At 42.5% G+C, this 19,453-nt stretch overlaps 1 protein-coding gene across 1 annotated transcript in view; it reads right to left on the reverse strand.

Moving 5' to 3' along the window:
- MYO10 (myosin X) overlaps window positions 1-19,453 on the reverse strand; it is a 185,236-nt gene that overhangs the window by 84,578 nt on the left and 81,205 nt on the right. The window contains exons 4-5 of the mRNA XM_063130250.1: window positions 8,066-8,253; window positions 1,402-1,536 (exon numbers count right to left, since the gene is read on the reverse strand). Of these exons, the coding sequence (XP_062986320.1) occupies window positions 1,402-1,536; window positions 8,066-8,253 (323 nt within the window). The remainder of the gene's footprint in view (window positions 1-1,401; window positions 1,537-8,065; window positions 8,254-19,453) is intronic.

The following is a 19,453-nucleotide window of genomic DNA, read 5'->3' on the forward strand; positions in this document are numbered from 1 at the left end:
CTGATGGAGCTCAATGCCTCTCTTGTGCATTTGTTCTATAATCATTTGGGCTTGTACACATTTATTTTCCTCCCCCCCCACCCGCTTTGCTGGGATTCTGTCGTGAGGACCTTGCCACATTTCTTGGCAGGTGGCCTCATTTGACGCAAGTAGGGTGGGTGAAGGATAGGTGCTGCTTGGTCACTGCTTTGATATGTCATGTCCTGGCAAATCAGAAAACAAACATCGAAAGTCCTCCTCCGGGTGCCTACTCTGAGAGAATCTCAGAGGATGGCAACAAGGGAGAGGGCCTTTTCAGTGGTGGCCCCCCAATTATGGAAGGATCTCCCTGACAAGGCTCGCCTGGCACCAACATTGTTATCTTTTCGGCACCGGGTCAAGACTTTTCTTTTCTCCCAGGCATGTAACAGCATCTGCTGAGTTTTTTTAAAAACTGACCCCAGAATAGTTGTTTTTAACTGGATATTGTCTGTTTTTATGCTTATCGTTTTTAAATTTTGTATACTTATTTTTAATGTTCAATGTTTTAATCTTTGTAAACCGCCCAGAGAGCTTCGGCTATGGGGCGGTATATAAATGTAATAAATAAATAAATAAATCTTTTTTAAAAAAATAAAATGAGTGGGGAACTCTGAGAAGCTTACATAAAAACCCGAAGGTTCTGGAATGCCCTCTGAGAGCCAGAAGAGAATTGACATAATTGTATTTTGCAGGCCACTATCAATCCTAACAGCTTATCTATTTTCTACAGCCTATTTATCTATTTTCACTATCTATCCTAAAAGACTCTTTCTGGTTCTCATTAATTCATTTATGATATTATGCCACTGCTTTTAGATAGATTGCAATAAAGTAACAGAATCTACAACAAACCTGCAGGGTATATGACAATCAGCTGCCCCGAAAATATTTATATTGAAGGACAGGATACAAATTTATAAAATAAAAATAATAATAAACAAATAAGTAAATAAAATGTGTAAGCTACTAAACTGAACACAACCCAGAATTGCAAAAACAAGGGCATTGCAAACCACCTGGCAGGCTAAAATAGGGTCAGATGTTAGAATTCTAATTACAAAGTTTGAATTTTTAGGAAGAAAACTATTCTTACTTTCATCTGAGTTTTAAAAGATTTGACGCGCTGAATAAGTGCAAACATCTGAACCAAGGAAACAAATTAGATGTTCCTCTAAAAAGACCACTGTAATTTAGAAAATCTCAAGGGATGGGATGTGCTTGTTGTCTGCCTGTCCTTGGTTCTGTAGCGTGTGGTTTTTTTCCTGGCAGCTGAACAGGCAAAGGTCTCCTTGGAAACATTTTCCTTCCAGATATGTTCCTTATTTAAATTTGTCCCTTGGAAAGTGCTGTGAAACACGGGTGAGGTTATGGACACGATACCTGCTCTCCAGAATCGCTTGTTCGACACTAGATGTCTTCTCCTTCTGAGAGAGTTCCAATGAATGTTGGCTCACAGCGGACAAAAACTTGAGGATCAACTTAGTGCTCTCTGTTTTGCCAGCACCACTTTCACCGCTGGAAAACAAAAATGAGACAAGACTCCAATGAGTGACCCATACAAAATACTTCCAAATCCAAAACTTGCTGGAGGCTGGTGAATGAAGGACTTCTTAGTGGGAAAGGGTGTCTGTTTGGTTGGTGTTGGTGTTGTTTTGAATGACTAGTAGTTATTGTATCATTCTTTAAAACATGTGGTTGTATTATTTTATTATATTACGTTTTCTATATTTGTTAACTACCACAAGAGTGCTAGCTATTGTTAAACCATGTTTCGAAAAATAGAATAAATAAAAAGAATCAAAAATAGGTCTTCTGAGAACTAAGATACATTAATGTAATGCAAATATGGGCAATTTGGGGCCCTCCAAATGTTTTCGCCTACAACTCCCATCAACCCAAGCCAGCATAGCCAATGGTGAGGGAGTTTTAGGACAAAACTTCTGCAGAGCCACAATGTAACATCAAATAGATCTTGCAAAGAACATGAAATCTGAAAACCACAGAAAACCCAAGTTTTTGTTACCATGAATTATTATGGCTGTGAATTAATCTTATTTGATGGTGATATTATTTATACTTAGATACCAGGTAACCTATGTTTGATGTAGTTGTTCTGTTAGGGGTTTGTTAGGAACTGCGATGGCATTTCTCCATGCCCCAAAGTGTTACTTTGTCCTGTAGTCCTACAACCCTCCCACTGAGTTATATAGGAGCAGGGGAGACTCCAACTTCCTCCTAGAGGCTAAAAAGCAAACCTCAAACGGCAATGTGCACTTTCGACCTCGGTATCTTTTGAAATGCAACAAAGCAACATACTTCAAACACACTTCAGTTCAATCTCTGGGCTCAACAACTCCCACAACAGGTAAGATAGAAGTCTCAAATGGCCGATGAGTTCATCACATTCATCCTTTTATCTTGCTGGGCCAGAATAAATCGCTCCCTGGAAAGTTTGATGCTTGTCCAAACAGTAACTTGCTTAATGTTTCTTTTAAGGCAGAACAAGAAACTCTGAGGCTTTCAGAAGGCACTTAAATGCAATGATCCAATATCAGACAAATTTCACACCTCAGGCATCATCACCTCCCCTCACAAGCAACTCATTCCTTCATGCTAGGGCCTCCACAATCTTGGCTGCTTTGACATAAAAATGGGGGGGGGAGGGGAATAATTTATTTTATTCACATCCTATGCCCCATACCCATGCATTAATAACAGCCAGCATGAGGAGCTGCTGGGTTGTATCTAGTTGCTAGTGGCAACTAGAACTTCAATTCTAGCAAGCAGCATGAAAAACTACAGGTCGACTCCATCACAGAAGCGGCCATTTGTTTTAAATAAACTAGCAGCACATGGAGGCAGACAACACCCCTTTCAAAATGGTGCCAGAGCTGCACCTGGGATTGAGATGCAGCAAATGGAAGGGTACAGGTTGCTAGCAACTCTATCCACCCTCTCTCTCACACACACAGAGCGAGTTTGGCTGACACTTTAGGCAATGGGGGGAGGGGAATAGGCAACTCACCATGTGTTATGTTGCCGGTACTCCCCACACAATCTGTTGGCCCGTCCCCTGTTGCGCGGCCGAAAGTCCCGTCGCCCCTCCACGCAGCTGGTGCTCTTTCCTCAGTCCTCCCACCCTATCCCATCATGCATTGCAAGTTCTGCCGGCTGTACAAGAGCAGCTGGGGCGCTTTTGGCTGCTCCTGCCGGAGAACTCTATGGCTAATGGAAATAACTCATGGTACACGCAACGGAGCCCGGCACATGACATTTTAATCAATGGGTCTCCGGATAAGCAATGGAGCAGCCTGTTGTTTTTCTCTGTGGGTTAAATGGAAAAAATAGCGTACCATGTGTTGTATGCCCATTCTTTGTCCCCCTACCCCCATGACATGATAAGCAACACAACGGACGATTGACTCTTTACCCCCCCATTACGTATTGTGTCATCCAAACCCAGCCGCACACACACACACAACCTGCAGCTCCTCCCTGCTACACCACCCCACTGGTGAGTCAAGTAGCTAGTATAAATGGGACCCATTAGTTTTGCCTTCACAGAACCAGAAGCAAGGAAGCAGAGCTTTGCCAGCTACGAGAAACAGTGCTTGGCTTCCAAGCTTGGCCAAGATGAGCATTTATATAGCACTTTGGAATGTTTGAAGCATTTCAGGTATCACAACTCAGTCATCTTTACAACAATCCTATCAGACAATCTTTCCCAACATGGCGCCCTACAGATGTGTTGGACCGCAACTCTCATCTGATTGCAAACGATGGGAGTTGCAGTCTCACACATCTGGAGGGCACTAGGCTGAGAAAGGCTGCTGTAAGTTAAGCCAGTACTATTCTCCCCATGATGCAGATGAGGGCTGAGGTGGAGAGAACAGTGGCTTGCCTAAGGCCACCATGTGAATTCATGACAGAGAATTTAGTCTCTTATAATAGTTATTATCACAATGAAAATGATATCTATTTGATCTAGACAGCAATATATCATGTCATCTCTCTCCAAATATTTCACAAGATGAAGAAAAAGAATCTAATTTATAAATAGTGATCCAATAATCCTTTAATTATAAATCTACTGTGCGTCAGATAACGAAATCCCCATAGAACCCACAGCCATGCTGTAAAGAAGGCAATCCACTAGAGGGCACTTGCTGCCTTTAACAACCCCACCATCTTCATTAGGCACAGGTTAGAATTTGCCTGGCAATGAGCCCTCCTACAACATGCATAACACACACACACACAACACCTGGGTCATGGTTTGACTTGAGGTCACACTTCGCAGCTACCTGGATGGGAGGCTGCTAGGGAACCCTCAGGTATGCTACCTTCAGTTCCACGGTGGAAGGAAAGTGAGATAAAATGTGCCAAAGAAATGTGTTGTGTATGTGTTTTAAAAAAGCAAAGTACACATTGAAAGGGCAGCGGTTAAGACCAAAATTGGGAATATTTAACCCTTTCCCTGCCTGCTATTTCTGTGTTTCCCCTCCCCCGCTCCCCACCGGCGGTATGAGGGCAAACAATATACCCTTGTAATACTGGGGTTTGGGGAAACATATGTCACAGAGGAAATTTGGTGCTAGGAAACAGCACGGAGGGAAAGGGTTCCTCCCTGCCACTTTTTTGCTCTAAATTACTTATTTCTTCTTTTTTTAAAAGATGACATTGGGGTACATTTACATGTATTACCATGTAGTGCATCATTTACTCCTAACAGAGTTGAAAACAAACAAACATCATTAAGTTCTTCACCTTTTCAAAAAAAGAATTTTTCATCATTATTCCCTCACCCCTTTTTAACTCTTTCATTTTGTACTTGCAAACCTGAAGATGATACACGTACACACATGCACACCTCAGCTATTTCCAACTCCTTGGCAAAAAATTTTAAAACATGCATGCCTGTTGCTCAACATCAGAATTTAACCACAGCCAAAATGGAAACAAAACCAAAACCATAAAGAAGAGTAAGTGCAGGAATAACACTTTACATTCCTAGTTGTGAAAATCCGTTAAAGAAAGAAAGAAGTGCTCAGTGCATTTGGGACTTTTTCCAACGACGAGCACAGTGAGAATAAAAGCCAGAAGAATCAGAAGAATACAACCCATAATCAATCACTTTTATCATTGTCACTGGACAGATGACAGAATTTTGATACACACCCAGTTCCTACTGTATCTGGCATAAAATAAGTCACTGTTAACACAACCCAGCAGTTTTCATCAACTGTTGCCAAAAAACGTGACTAATGTTGAAAGGGTTTCCTGCTGTCTCTTTGATGAGAAACTGCATGTGTTTGACAGTTCCAAGGATCTTGTCCCACACCCGTATCTTTTTGGCAGGGACCCATCCCACGCCTGGTTGCGCCCATTTTCTGTAGTGATGTGCTTACATTAAACTCCTCTGGTTTCACTGTAAAAAACCCAACATTCTTAGTACCAGCTCTTTAGATGGGCGCTTTGTGTCCTATTCTACAGGAATTAAATATATACCGATAGAAGGTGTCACAAGAAATAGGCACTAGACCTATAATGCCATGCTAGCACAATGTAGACAAACAACTAGGACCATGCAAGGGGAAGTCCTACGATCGCAGAGCACCTGGGTTTCTTCTTATTTTAGATTTTGTACTTGGGTGTGCCTGTCCATACCAACTTGTGGGAGCGGACAACGGTACATGTGCATTTAAACTGCTGCTTTCCCCTGCAAAATACCAGGAGGCAGGGGACCAATCCTGTCCCAGTAGCTGCTTCCCCATATTCCACTGAGAAAGGCAGCAAATTAATTGTGTATGAACCATTCTCAGCTGAAGTGGGGCACACATTATTTACACTTGAGTAATTTCACTACATATAAAATATAAAACAAGAAGCAGCACTTAAAAGACAGAACTTTTGTTAAATTATGTTAGCGATCACATTACAGAGAACTGCTTATGAAAGCAATGAAAGTCTCCCCACTTCACCCCCAATTCTAAAACATTTGGATTGGAACTACATGTTAGAAGGCCAAGTCACATCACCAATCCCCAGGGGCAAATGCAATTTGGATACCACAGATGAGGGAGGGATTAAGTGATCCTTCCCCAACCTGCCACATCTCCTCTTCAAAGTGTTCCTCTCAATTACATATTTGATCGCTTATTGTTGTTTCCCGCCTCAATCAAAATGGAGAGGCGGGTAAGAAATAATAATAATAATAATAATAATAATAATAATAATAATAATAATCTACTCTGCAGCAGAGAAATGGCAATTAGATTTTTATGATGTAGATTTGCCATCTAACATTTAGTTCTGGCCTTGAGGTAGTTGAACTTCCACTAACTATTCTGTAATCCTGTAACACGAGCGGGCTGCATGAAGCCCCGGCTCCCCACAAATGAGCAAAAGAAGGGGGGAAATCGGCGGTTTGCCACCAAAATTCAATGGTAAACAGTTACAGAAGCTTATGAAGGACAAATTTAGCTTGAAGACAGTAAGCTTCCATAGTGGTTTGCAGCCAAATTTCAATGGCATCCCAAGGATTACTTTCTCTTTTGTTTTGCTGTTGCCACTGCCATAGCAACAATAAGAGTGAAGCCGATAGGAGGGGGTGTGGAAATTGGTCCCCAGGCCACCCGAAGTTGCCCACGTACAACAATACAGCATAATAAGGGAGTGATATTTAGAGGTGGATATGTTTAAGCATATCCAGCCCATGAAGAGGGATAAACTATTTCTCAGGGGAGCAGCCCTGGATTAACCTTTAAGCAATATAAGCATGTGCTTAGGGCACCAAGGGAAGCGGGGCACCACAGAGTACTGGTACCATAACTGTAGCCATCTAATTTTAAGGAATTCCAGATTAAAAGTCATTTTCAATACATTTTTGCATTTGCCTTTTTCCCTTATAACAGTTTTAGTTAAAAGAAAGAAAGAAAGAAAGAAAGAAAGAAAGAAAGAAAGAAAAAAGTAGCATCCATTAAACTTCTTCAGCTGCAGACCAGCAGTCAGTCAATTAATTAATAGCAGTTAAATAGTCCGATCAGGGCCAGCCCAAGACATTTGCTGCCTGAGGCAAAGCAGCACATGGCATCCCACCTACCCACCCAAGTCAAGGTGCAGAGGCACTTATGGTGGAAAATTCCACAAGCAGCTCTCCCCCTTCGTGGTAGTAAAATACAATAGTAATAAATTAATAATGAACAATTTGCTGCCTTTTCATGACACCAGAAATGTGCTGCCTGAGGCACTGCCTCACTCTGCCCAGTGGTAGGGCCAGTAGTGATGGAATATCAGGCTATTATCCCCAGGCCGTTACTTGCTTGAGGATATATGTAAAAATGCTAATCCCGTCTTTCATGCAGTCAAAGGCCCTTTGAGAAGTGTGGTGCAACATCAGTGTCAATCACCATTAAGACAGTCACTGAAATGGTACCACTCAAAATACCAATGAACATCAAGCCTGAAGTTAGAAACGATTTTATCCTCATTAAATAAAAGCACAATTAAGTTAAACAACAGAGAAAACAAGCAAGCACAATTAAGCAGATTGAACAAACCAGCACACCCAAGACTTTCCTTTGTTGTTGTTGTTGTTGTTGTTATTTATGGGCTTCCTAACAGTCTTTTTTTTTTAAATAAATGTGCTTATTCCAAACTGCTTGCAACAAATTAATCCTCTGCACAGCAGGGTACAGCACAGTGGGTAAACTGCAGTGTTCAGAGTGTAAAATGAAGTCTAAGTGAATAGGCCAGAGTTAAAGTGTGTTGGATTTAGACTCTCTCTGTCTCTCTATGTAAATGGCCACAGGAGGACGGATATTAGCTGAGACAACTTTGTCATTCAAAAAGAGATTGGGATCACACAGCAAAGCTACGTCACCACAAAACTTATCATTAACGGGTTATGAGAAAAGAGTTGCACCCCCCTTTTCCTTTCTCCCATCATTCAAGGATCTGATGTATGCCCTCTCCGCCACCTCCCGCAGCACACACGTCAAATTCAATAACAAAGGCAGGAGTAATTAAAATAGCATTCAGGTACCTGATGAGAACACACTGGTTGTCATGACGTTTCCATAGGCAGCGGTAGCACTCGTTAGCAACAGCAAAAATATGAGGTGAAATTTCTCCCAGGTGGTGCCGGCTATACTGCTCCACTGTGGTGTGGTCATACAGGCCTGGAATGGTTTTATAGGGGTTGACAGAGGCAACAATGGAACCAATGTAAGTCTGAAAAAAAAGGGGGGCATATATTTGATGAGCCACAGCATGTTGTAGTGCAGAAAGTTCCAATACTGGAGGAAAACCAAAATAAGGATAATTCAACTTAAAACCAATGGCCACCCAAAGGAAACAATTTCCACAATATTTCCACAGTACTTTCTTACTAATTCTTATGAATATATTCTTGCCATGCAATCCTATGCATAATTACTCAATAGAGTTCAATCGGACTTACTTCCAGGTTAGCGGCCTAACCAAGGCTTAGCATGTTGTCTGAACAGGCCTGTCACATATGTATCTTTTTGAGAGTTTACATCAGGGATGAGGAACATGTGCCCCTCTAAATGTTGCTGTACTGCAACTACCAACATCCTTCACCATTGGCTATGCTGGTGGCTAGGGGTGATGGGAGTTGCAGTCTACCAACAGATGGAAGGCCACATGTTCCCCAGTACTGATTTACAGCTTTTGTTGAAATAACATTTGGTCTCAGTTTCTGTGTGACTGCAGCAAATCTTGCAACTCTGAATACAACAAATTTCTCTCAGTCAGACAGAATATAAATTATTCTGACAAAGATCAAAACTGGCTGAATGCTCCAACAACGGTTCACTATATGTTCTCCTGGGTTCAGTATAAATATCTCAACAGAGTAAGTAATGACAAAAGTGCTCTCTCACCTGAACTCCACAATGCCCCCCACCCCAAAAGCTGTTGATCTGAAATGATCTTCCAATATTTTCTCTCAAGATATTGACCTGGTTTGCACATAACACAGATGATCAAACAAACTGTGGTTTGATTTTGCAATCCCTGGATTGTTTCCCGCCTGCTTCCTCCCTGTATCCCAAGTGCCTCTGCAGCACAGTAGTACTGGCATGTATAACATCTGGCTTTTTTGACCACTCTTGCCCACCACCTCTGTAGCCTGACAAAACAATCCATGTTCTGGGTTCACATATAACAACAGCCAGAATTCATAACCTAACAACAGATCATGGATTTTCTTTCTGGGTTGTTTGTGCTTAATGGCTGGATTCACACATCATGACAATGAAAAATTTAACAACCCAGTTACTGCATATGCATAGTTTAGAATCTCAATGCAACAAAGGCCATAAATAGATAAGTCTTGAAAGTACATTTCAAGAACATGCTGTTTTAATTAAATGACGACATGGAGATAAAAAAGGAGATTGGTTTTTTTGAAGGCCCAGAAATATGAATCTTCACTGCCCTGAATCTCACTTCTGCTTTAATATTAAATGTGAGTATATAAACCCCAATTATTCACCAGACATACGTCCCATATTTACACTGGCGATAATTTTTTAAGTGTACAATGCAAACAGAAAGGGTGAGGCAGAGAAATTTACCTCTTGAACAATGAGACAGCCAATAACATCACCAACAAAATGTACCACCTAACCAATATGTATAGCTACATTATTTCCATTTGAAAAAAGTAGTATTTAAATTTATTTTTACAACTGCATTAAAAGTTATTATCGGGAATATATTCAGTCCACATAGTCTCACTCATCTCCCCCAAAACATAAACAAGCTTGCAAAAAGAATCCACAATGCCCCCCACCCCCTCAATCACTTAGCATGCTGAATACAAAAAAGATGTTACCATATTTCTTCGATTGTAAGACGCCATCGATTGTAAGACGCACACTAATTTCAGTACCACCAACAGAAAAACAACAACCCAAAGACACACCCGCGAGTCTAAGACGCACCCCGTTTTTAGAGATGTTTATATGGGGGGGAAAGTGCATCTTAGAATTGAAGAAATACGGTACTTGCAACTCTCTTAATTGCCTTAAGCTATAGGAAGACCCTGCATATAATCTTACAATTCCTCCACTTTGCAAACTCTTTAGGACTTCTATTTCAAACAAACATAAATACTCAAATTTGGTGTCTGCCATATGTACTGAAAAAGTTGAAGGACTGCAAGTTTGAAACATCACAGATAATGGTAAGAGGTCTATTTTAATTTTGGCAACCAGTAAACTTCCAGGTTTCAAAAACACCCTCAATGCTTCAGGTCCATCTAGTCCAGCACCTTAGCCATGATCCAAGGAACTGCTCAACATGTTCTGTACATCCAAGAAGGGCTGTTGTACAGCATCCCCTCCCTCTCTCTCTCACACACAGAGCAAACTTTTTTTTAAAACTGAGCTGAGTTTTAAAGCTCATGAAACAGGAAAAAAAAAGTGATAGTCATGCCTGTTGTTAACTTCCTGGTATCTGGACCAGTATTGAACAAGTGTGGGCAGGGCCAGCGCTGCCATAGAGGCAGCTTAGGCGGCGGCCTAGAGCGCCAAGCAAAGGAGGGCGCCAAACAGCGCACCCGGAAGCTGCTCTCCTAGAGCGGCTTCCGGGTGTGCTGTTCCAAAGCCGCCGCCCTGGCCACCCCCCAACCCCAGCGTCCTGGCTTTGAAGCCAGCGCCTGGCCGGAAGCCGCTCCTGGCTTCGAAGCCAGGATGCTGGGGTTGGGGGCGGCGGCTTCAGAATGGCGCGCCCGGAAGCCACTTCCGGGCACGCCACTTCGAAGTCTCCGTCCCAACCCCCAACCCCAGCGTCCTGGCTTCGAAGCCAGGAGCAGGCGCGGGGGCCGCGCCATTCTGAAGCTACCGCTCTGCCCCCCAACCCCAGCGTCCTGGCTTCAAAGCCAGGAGCAGGAGAGGGCTTTGGCTTCAGTACGGTGCACCCGGGTGCGCCATTCTGAAGCCGCCCCCCCGCCCCCAACCCCAGCATCCTGGCTTCAAAGTCAGGAGTGGGCGGCTTCAGTATGGCGCACCTGCCTAGGGCGCAAAATAGTTTGGCGCGGCCCTGAGTGTGGGCAGCCAGCCAATTTGAATATTCAAAGCCCAGATGCAGCTTGTCATGTGAACCTGGGACTGTGGGTTATGCGAGGGTTAAACAAACTTCGCAAAACCCATGATCTGTTGTTGGGTCATGCGAACCTGGGGTCCCTGGGTTCACAGGACACAACAAGCCACAGCCAAGCGTTGAATAGGCAAATCCCCTCTGGTACATGTTCCAATCCAGCATGGCTGTTTTGATCGTGCGAACTAGGTTACTTACTGCCTCTGAGCATGGTGGTTCCATTTTTCACTATCAGGTCTAATGGCCTTTGATAAAAATCACGTCAGTTGTAGCGTACTGTATGCTGGGCTGTGCCTCCTCTCTTGCTTCTCATTCTACGCAATTATCATAAGTTCGATTGAGCTTTCTTTGGTTTCATTTTCTCTGTGAGGCTAATAGGTCAGCCACTGAACATAAGCCAGCACAAAAGATGACATGAGGCAGCACTGCAGTTTGGCGTGGTGCTTTTTCAGTCTTATCCTAAAGAGAGTCATAATTGATGGCCTCATGCATGCTAGTAGCCTTGATTTACTGAAGCTGCCGTCAGCGCGGCCTGCAGTTCAGTTTGTCTCATGCTAATTTGTAAGGGAATGAGTCCAGTTCTCTTCCTGAAATTACAAGCTCAATGTCTGAAGCCAAAATATCTTTCTCAAAAGCAATAGTTTAACATGGCAGTGTGATTATACGTTTCAAGAAGCTTCTACCCAGTCAGATCATTTCTGTTATGGAAATGTCAAACCCTGTAATCTTGTTTTATGTTCACATAAGAGTTCGTGCGCCTCGCCATACAATGTAGCACTCACAACACATTTAAAATCTTCCTCTACAAACAAACAATAGATAATTTAATTTCGCTCAAGAGGAATTTGTTTTCTTTCCCATCATCCCATCCTGAAATTGGTTGCAAAAGAAACGCCTCAAGAAAAGTACAAACAAGAGAAGGACGGGGGAAAGGTCTGAATTAAGACTATAAAGAACTTACTCCTCATATACAAATAATCCCAATTTAATGTTCATTCGTGCCAGCAAAGCCAGAGGGAGGGAACTGAGTGCATTTTGCTGCTTACTCAGGAGGAAAAGCAGCATGGATTTGTGAGAACATGAAATAATCATAAATGTGAGAGTCCTAATTGGAGGAAAAGCAAAGTCGATGTTTTAAAAAGTAAATTAATTAAACCAACAAAAATGAATTGTGCCTTTCTACATATTTCATTGCAAGAAATACATGATATTGGATATTTTGCCCGAAATGTAACTTGTGTGCAAAAGTTGTTTCGCTATTTGTCAAATATGTACACTGCTGGTCAGCAAATAACTTTATGGCAGGTCCGCTCTGAGAAAGGAATAGGGGGTGATGGAATAGGGATCAGAATTTCCCATCCCAAAGTAGACTCCTGGTACGTGGACTGTTACCATGGACTTTACTTATAGCTACCCAGGTCTATTATCTCTTGTTTTACAACTGTGGGAGGGGGTAAGCTGGTATTTGTCAGGGTTTAGCCATGGGGGCTCCAGTTGATGAGCCCTAATGTAAGTCCACAATTTATTATATTTCCTTGCTCTGCAGGTATTTTATTGAGTTACACCTGTTTTCTGTTAGTAGTGCATTTGACTCTGGATTACATAAAATGATTGGGGGAGACTGGTGGGTGGGTGGCCGTATCTTGCAGGAGTAGGTTGCACTAAAGGTCCTTTTTATTCTGCCCTGCCCCCATCTCTGAAATTTTATACTGTTAGAGAAATATAACTTGTTTGTTTGTTTGTAGATGAAAAGAAAGCTAAAGAAAAGAATTCCGAAGACTTTTAAACTAAGCCATAGGAAATAAGACTACTGATCATATAATTAAAATTCTGGGTTGGAAAAACAGACTCCAGAATCATCTGGTATCCAGACACTTGGTAATCATCCACAGAGCAAAAGGTGTTTACATTTACAAAATTACCTCCATCTACAGGGGAAAAACCATCAACCAGAGCGAAGCCATGTAGCAGAAATTTCCTCTCTCTCTCCCGCTCTCTCTCTCTCTCTCTCTCTCTCTGTGCGTGTGTTTAAAGAAGAATCATCAGGGTTGCACTCCCCCAGTCTATCTCCCATCTAGGATTGATATATAAATATAACACTTCCAAAACATTAATGATGATTACAGGATTGGAAGGCAGGCTCCCTTCCCCAGCCTCTGATGTGATCACATAAAAATGTAAAGTGTGATTGTGACAAACAAAAGCTTAAAAACAGGGGTTTCACTACTAGTACACTTGTCAGGAGGTAAAGAGAGGCTGAAACTCCCTGCCATATGTACAATCAGTGGCAAACCTTGGGCCTTTGCTAGACCAGGCTATATCCCGGGATGATACTTGGGATCGCCCCTGTGCATCCATATGACGCATGGGGTCCCGGGCTCAGGGAGGGATCAACCCTCCCTGGCCCCGGGATATAGCCTACCCCTTTAAGCCCAATTTTCCCCACAGTCCTGGGCTGAGCCCAAGACCGCAAGCATGTAGCCCATTCCGTGGCTTTTCCCGGCTCCGCGCAATTACTTGCGCGTAGCCAGGAGAAGCCGTGCACGGGGCGCAGCACTCCCCAAAAGCACTGCGCCCATCAGGGGCAGGGTGGGGGGAGCGAGGAAATCTATTTTTTAAAAACAACAACAACACTTCCCTTTCATCATTCGTGCACTCCTGCGCAGCTGGCCCTTTAAATCTAAAAATAAATAAATGGCGGACATGACAGGTCTTTCCTTTAGCTCGTTGCGCCTGACGTGTAGACTAGGGCGACAGCCCACGATAGTTGCATCGCGGGCTCTCCCCTCCTCTCGCCCGGATTTTAAGGTAGGTCTAGCAAAGGCCTCAGTCTCCTTTACATGCTGTGTGAAATTAACCTTCAGCAATAGGACACGCGTAAGTACAAACAATTATTTAGACCTCCAATAGCCTCATGCTCTGAAAAGCTCTTGTTCATATCAGCCAAAAACACACTTAGAATTTGGAAAAGGAACTGGGCGGGGTGAGAAAGATGTGGTACACTTTCTGCAAAGGTAGCTCTAAAACAAAACAAAAACCAAGTGCAGGGACGTTACTTGAGTATGCACCCATGGCCAACATTTTACAACAATTAGCAATTTTCCATACCATACCATACTACTTTATTGCGATCCATAGATCCATGAGAAAACAAGAATCAAACATGAAATCATACAGTTAGAGCTATTATCAACTTTCATCTAATACACAGAGAGCTCTAATCCTGGCCGCCACTGTAAGAAATTTAGCAACAGCCGAAGATACTCTTGAGGACTTGTCTTCCAACAGAAACTTAACATAAAATTTTTGAGAAAACTTTTTGAGAAAACTTTAGCAAGTTGTAATTAATCACCTGTAGGGAAATGGCAGGGTTGGGGTTGGGCATTGCTCTTGGCGATATTACGTGAAGTTCTTTATTATTGTCATGGGCCATGGAAATAGACTTCATTTCCATTTCATAAATGAGCCAACTAAAGAAATGGGTTTGGTTAATGTTCCTTTCATAGGATCATCCTTAAAATGAAATGAAACTTGCTACAGAGTTCTCAGCAGACGGGAATTCTGCAGTTACGTGGCTGAGCTGCACAGTGACCCTTTTCTTCTGCCAGCACAAACATAATGTCAGACTTGACTAAAGCATGATTCTTCCCCTACACATGATGCAGAGTGCCTAGTTCACAAGTAATATAACCTGTGTGGTAGAAAGGAGCCCATGTGAAGCCTCTCATTGGTCCAGGTATGCCAGATGTTAACGACCACTTCACAATCTATTTCTTTTCACAGTGATTAATCAGATCTGAGGCACTACATTCCTCATTATGCACGAAGGAATGGCACAGACATTTTTCCTCCTCTTAGATGCTTGTGTTGGTAAGCCGCTGCTGCTCTTATCACCTTCCCAAAACACCTGGGGACGTACCAGTCCGTAGGGTGGATAAAAAGCAACATTTAGGGCACAATTCTATGCATGTTTGGACATTAAAAAAGTCTTACAAATCCTAGCATGCCTCAGCCAGCCATGCACAGGATTGTGGCCTTTAAAAAAAACAGAAAGATCAGATTTTTAAATCGGATTGTTCTTGAAAAAATTATCAAAAAACCCCACCCCACAAAAATTTCTCCATCGTTTGAAAGTAACATAGTTACAATTAAATATAATCACAGACATGCCAGACCTATACTTACAGTCTCATAAAAATGAATTAACGGCTCTCTCACACTCATATACATTGGCCTGGTTTGCATGTAACAAGAAGCCACAGTGGTGAGGGTAGGTTGTCAGGCTGATTAACAAGGCATCCAGAGCCCATGGCCTGTTTTAGGATTAACTACCCCAACAACCCACCCTCACTAGGTTTGCACGTAACAACAAACTATGGCGCCCCTACCACCGCTCGAATTTTCAAAATGGTGGCAGCCACCACAACGACAAACCTCACAAGGAAATTCCCTCACCATGGTTCCTTGTTTTGTGGAAATCTGCCCATTGAATTACCTACATATCAATTATGGCATTTATTTCAGCTTTTCCTCTCATAAAAATGGCTCTGTCCAGCCTAATTAGGGTGACCAGATAACTTGGAAACCCCCGGAGACCTCAGGAAAAATAGAGCTTCTCCGAGGCAACTGGGGCCGGGCCCCAATTTACCAGGTAAAAGGCCCAGAAAGGATACAAACAAATACAAAAGCTAAAATAAAACAACACAGCACAGGACAAAAATATATAACAACAACCATAATTTCAAAAACTAAATTCTAGGATGACTGGGGGGAAAAGACAGATAATGAAAAGATAACAATGTAGGTGCCACAAGAGGTCTTCTTGGGGAGGGCATTACATAAATGGTGCCACCAGTGACAAGGCCCTCTTGTAGCCACCTGCCAAACGTATTTCAGAGTTTGGCAGGTGGCTACAAGAATGCATAAGGGTCTCAAGCAAGTACATACCTGGAATGTCTTTAGATACTCTAGCCCCAAGCATTCAGGCCTTTAAGGATCAACACCAACTTTGAATTGGGCTTGGAAATGGACTGGAAGCACTGTTGTTTCCACTTGAGTTGCAGATATCTTATGCACCAGTGGATATTAAAGGGCCTTCTAAAGGATTCCCCCCCTCCCTTAACACCATATACTACTACTAGAAAATATGCAGTGCTGGAGGAAAGTGCTTGTTCAAAATTGGGCAGGGAGGAGAAAATCCCACTGCCTTTGAGCTAAACCCCAGTGAGTAGCACTACGGCTCTCCCAGTGCAAGGGAAGCTCCTCCCAATACACATTTTTAGACTTTTTGTGGGTGACCTCTTGTTTTGGTCATAAAGAAAATACATGACAGCTGCTTTCAGAAAAGTCTGTTACACAAATACCTAGAACCTGGATACCACATAAAAAATCTAGCAGATTAGGTTAACAGACCTACTGACCTGAATTTCTAAAGCATTTCTAGCATCTGGCTAGAATCCAAGAAAGAGCAAAACAATTCATTATTTCATTGATCATTAATGTGCAGCCATTAGCTCCCTGAGGGATCTCTTGAGAATAAAGCTAGACAGAAAAGTATGCTATAATTAGATGGATCAAGTGTTATTAGAAGAACTTACTGAACCAAAACGAAGAAATAAAGCAAATGGAGATCCAATTAAAGCTGATGAAAACTGTTCAATATATTATTTGAATGTTGCAAGACTAATTTAAGTTCCAATGCAGTTTCTAAGATATCAAAAAAGCAAATCAGAATAGAGCTTCTGCTTAGAAGTTTTAAATAAAATGATGAGGTATCCACAAAACATATAGAGAAATGAAGTCATAAACATGGGATTTGGCTAAGTGGGGTGGTGAGTGCCAACTGTAATATACATCCTCTGTTTCTAGCAGGCATTGGCCACCATTTGTGGTTTCCTTTGGGCTCTGCTTCCCATAGCCTAGGTCCCCTGATTTTTCCATTTCTGCTTCCCTTGACTCCTTGAATCTGTCTGCTGCCCCAGATGTTCCTGCCCCAGAATCCTTTCCTCAACCCCTGCTTTCTCTACACCTCTGTTTCTAGGGTCTTTGCTTTGCCTAGTGTATTTCCTAGTTGCTTTCTAGGAAATTCTCTAAGCCAGCCTTCCCTAACCTGGTTCCCTCCAGAAGTTTTGGACTTCAAGTTCCATCAAATCCTGGGAATTGTCATCCAAAACATCTGAAGGACACCTTATAGGCCCCTTCCAACTCTACTATTCTATGATTCTAAGTTGGGGGAGGCTTTCCTAAGCAAAGTAAGCAGCCTAGGGGAAAATATGATTTCATTCTAAAATATTAAGTGTCACTGGGCAAGTGGTTCTCTTATTGTTGCAGAACTGGGCCAAGGACAGAGCTTATATGGTAATGGTTAAACAGATGTTCAAACCATAGACATGAAAAGGAGTATGTGATTGGTTTATTGGCTGGTGATGTCACAATTAAAGACACCTGAAGACCAAATGCCCTGCTGCTATTCTTTTTTTGGCTTTTTCTTCACTATGGGCCTGTTCACACAACATGGTAAGCCATGGTTAGGCCGGTAACCCTTTTGGAGCAAATGGTTAGTGAGCATGTTTAAACGTGGTTATGTAGCCACCATGGTTATGAATAGTTCACACAACATGTTTAGCTCAAAATACTTAACCATCATGGTTTAGAATACTTAACCATCATGGTTTAGAATGTCTTCTGAACAGGGTCAATGTGTCTTGAGAAAGCAGGCATAAATCAGGAACAAGAAACCCAAAGCAATGCCTCTTAAGGAGTCAGTATAAAAACACAAGAGGAAGCTCTCATCACGGTAATGCTGACTCAGATGAATATGTCACCATTGATACAAATCATACCACATGCCTTAGAAATCCCTTGAAGACTGCCCACAGCAAAGAAAGATTTGGCTACTACACAGCATAAAATAAAGAAGGGCATATGTGTTAAATGGGGATACTTTTAGTATTGAATCACAGAGGATTCATGTGTGAGTTTACATATTTATTTAATGGTTTTATTTTTAGCTCTCACTCACCGTTCTTAAATAGCTCCCTTTCATTCTGCTTTGACCTCTTTTCGAGCTTATATTTGCCAGAAACAGTTGTCTGTCTGAGACATGTGGGAGGCAAATTCAGTCAGAGCCAACTCCTCAACACCATAATTTGAATGCCATTGCTTTAGGTACATCCCATATGTACTTATGTGGTTTTAAAGTCTTCCCTAAAACTTTCAATGTAAGCTCAAACTGTCCTAGGAAAGGATAGTCTCAACGGACTTAGGGACATGCCCCCACCCTTTGATAAAGCAAGCCACAAAACTGCCATACCACTGGCACATCTAATTTTGGAACTGGGCTTCTGAATACCCAGAAATTACAGCCTTTAGTTGGCCATTTTATTATATGCACATTTGTTTGCTTTGCTTTAGATGAAGCATCTCAAATAACAGTCATCTGGTCACATTTTCAAACCTGGACGTTTTAACGTTTTAACCATCTAACTGTATTAATCAGAGTAAAGTTTTAATGGTTCATATGATATTGTAATGGCCTTTGGCTATAAACAATAAAGGAGACTTGAGACACCATTGGAATATGTGCAAATTGGAAGGCTGAATTTTATACAATGATTTGAAGAAACAACCAAATTTTGGCTGCCCATCTCTACCACAGATGTAATTCATTATGTTATCTCTCGCCCTCCAATGCCACTAGCTGCTATAGCTTCCTCGCCTTGTTTCTCACCACTGCTACTACTTGCTTGCTTGACAGACAGAGAGCCAGTCAGCAAGTAGGCAGTGGCATATACTGTTCCTCCTTCTCACTACCACCATTGGCTGGGCCAGAATGAGAGGCAGGTGAAGAGGCAGGTTGCCATGGTGAAAAGGAGGAGCAAGGCCAGATGGCTCTCAGCAGGTGCTTAACCATGCCTACCATTGTTGTCTGCACTTAAATCAAAAGAGAACATGTGCTGATTCGCAAACTAGTAAGGTCCAGCTCTGGCTGTGGAGCACTTGGCCAGGCAGCTGGTGGTGGCTGGGCCTATGGTAGTGCTGCCACCCAAGACCCTGCCTGGGTTCTTCATGGTCAGGCTGACATCCTGCTGGACCATGGAGCACCCCTAGTGATGCAGCAGGGACTTACAGAATGCAGCTGGTCAGGACACACGCATACCAGTTTTGCGGCCCAGCTGGGCCTCAGGCAGCTGGTGGCAGGGTATGTGTGCACACCCATTCTGTGGCACCCCTCAATCCACTGCTAGAGATGTAAAATTTTCCAAAAATTGAGGCCATGGGGGGGGGGGAACATTTTTGCTAGGAA

Source organism: Elgaria multicarinata, chromosome 7, assembly GCF_023053635.1.
Source record: "Elgaria multicarinata webbii isolate HBS135686 ecotype San Diego chromosome 7, rElgMul1.1.pri, whole genome shotgun sequence".
Taxonomy (NCBI): Eukaryota; Metazoa; Chordata; class Lepidosauria; order Squamata; family Anguidae; genus Elgaria; species Elgaria multicarinata.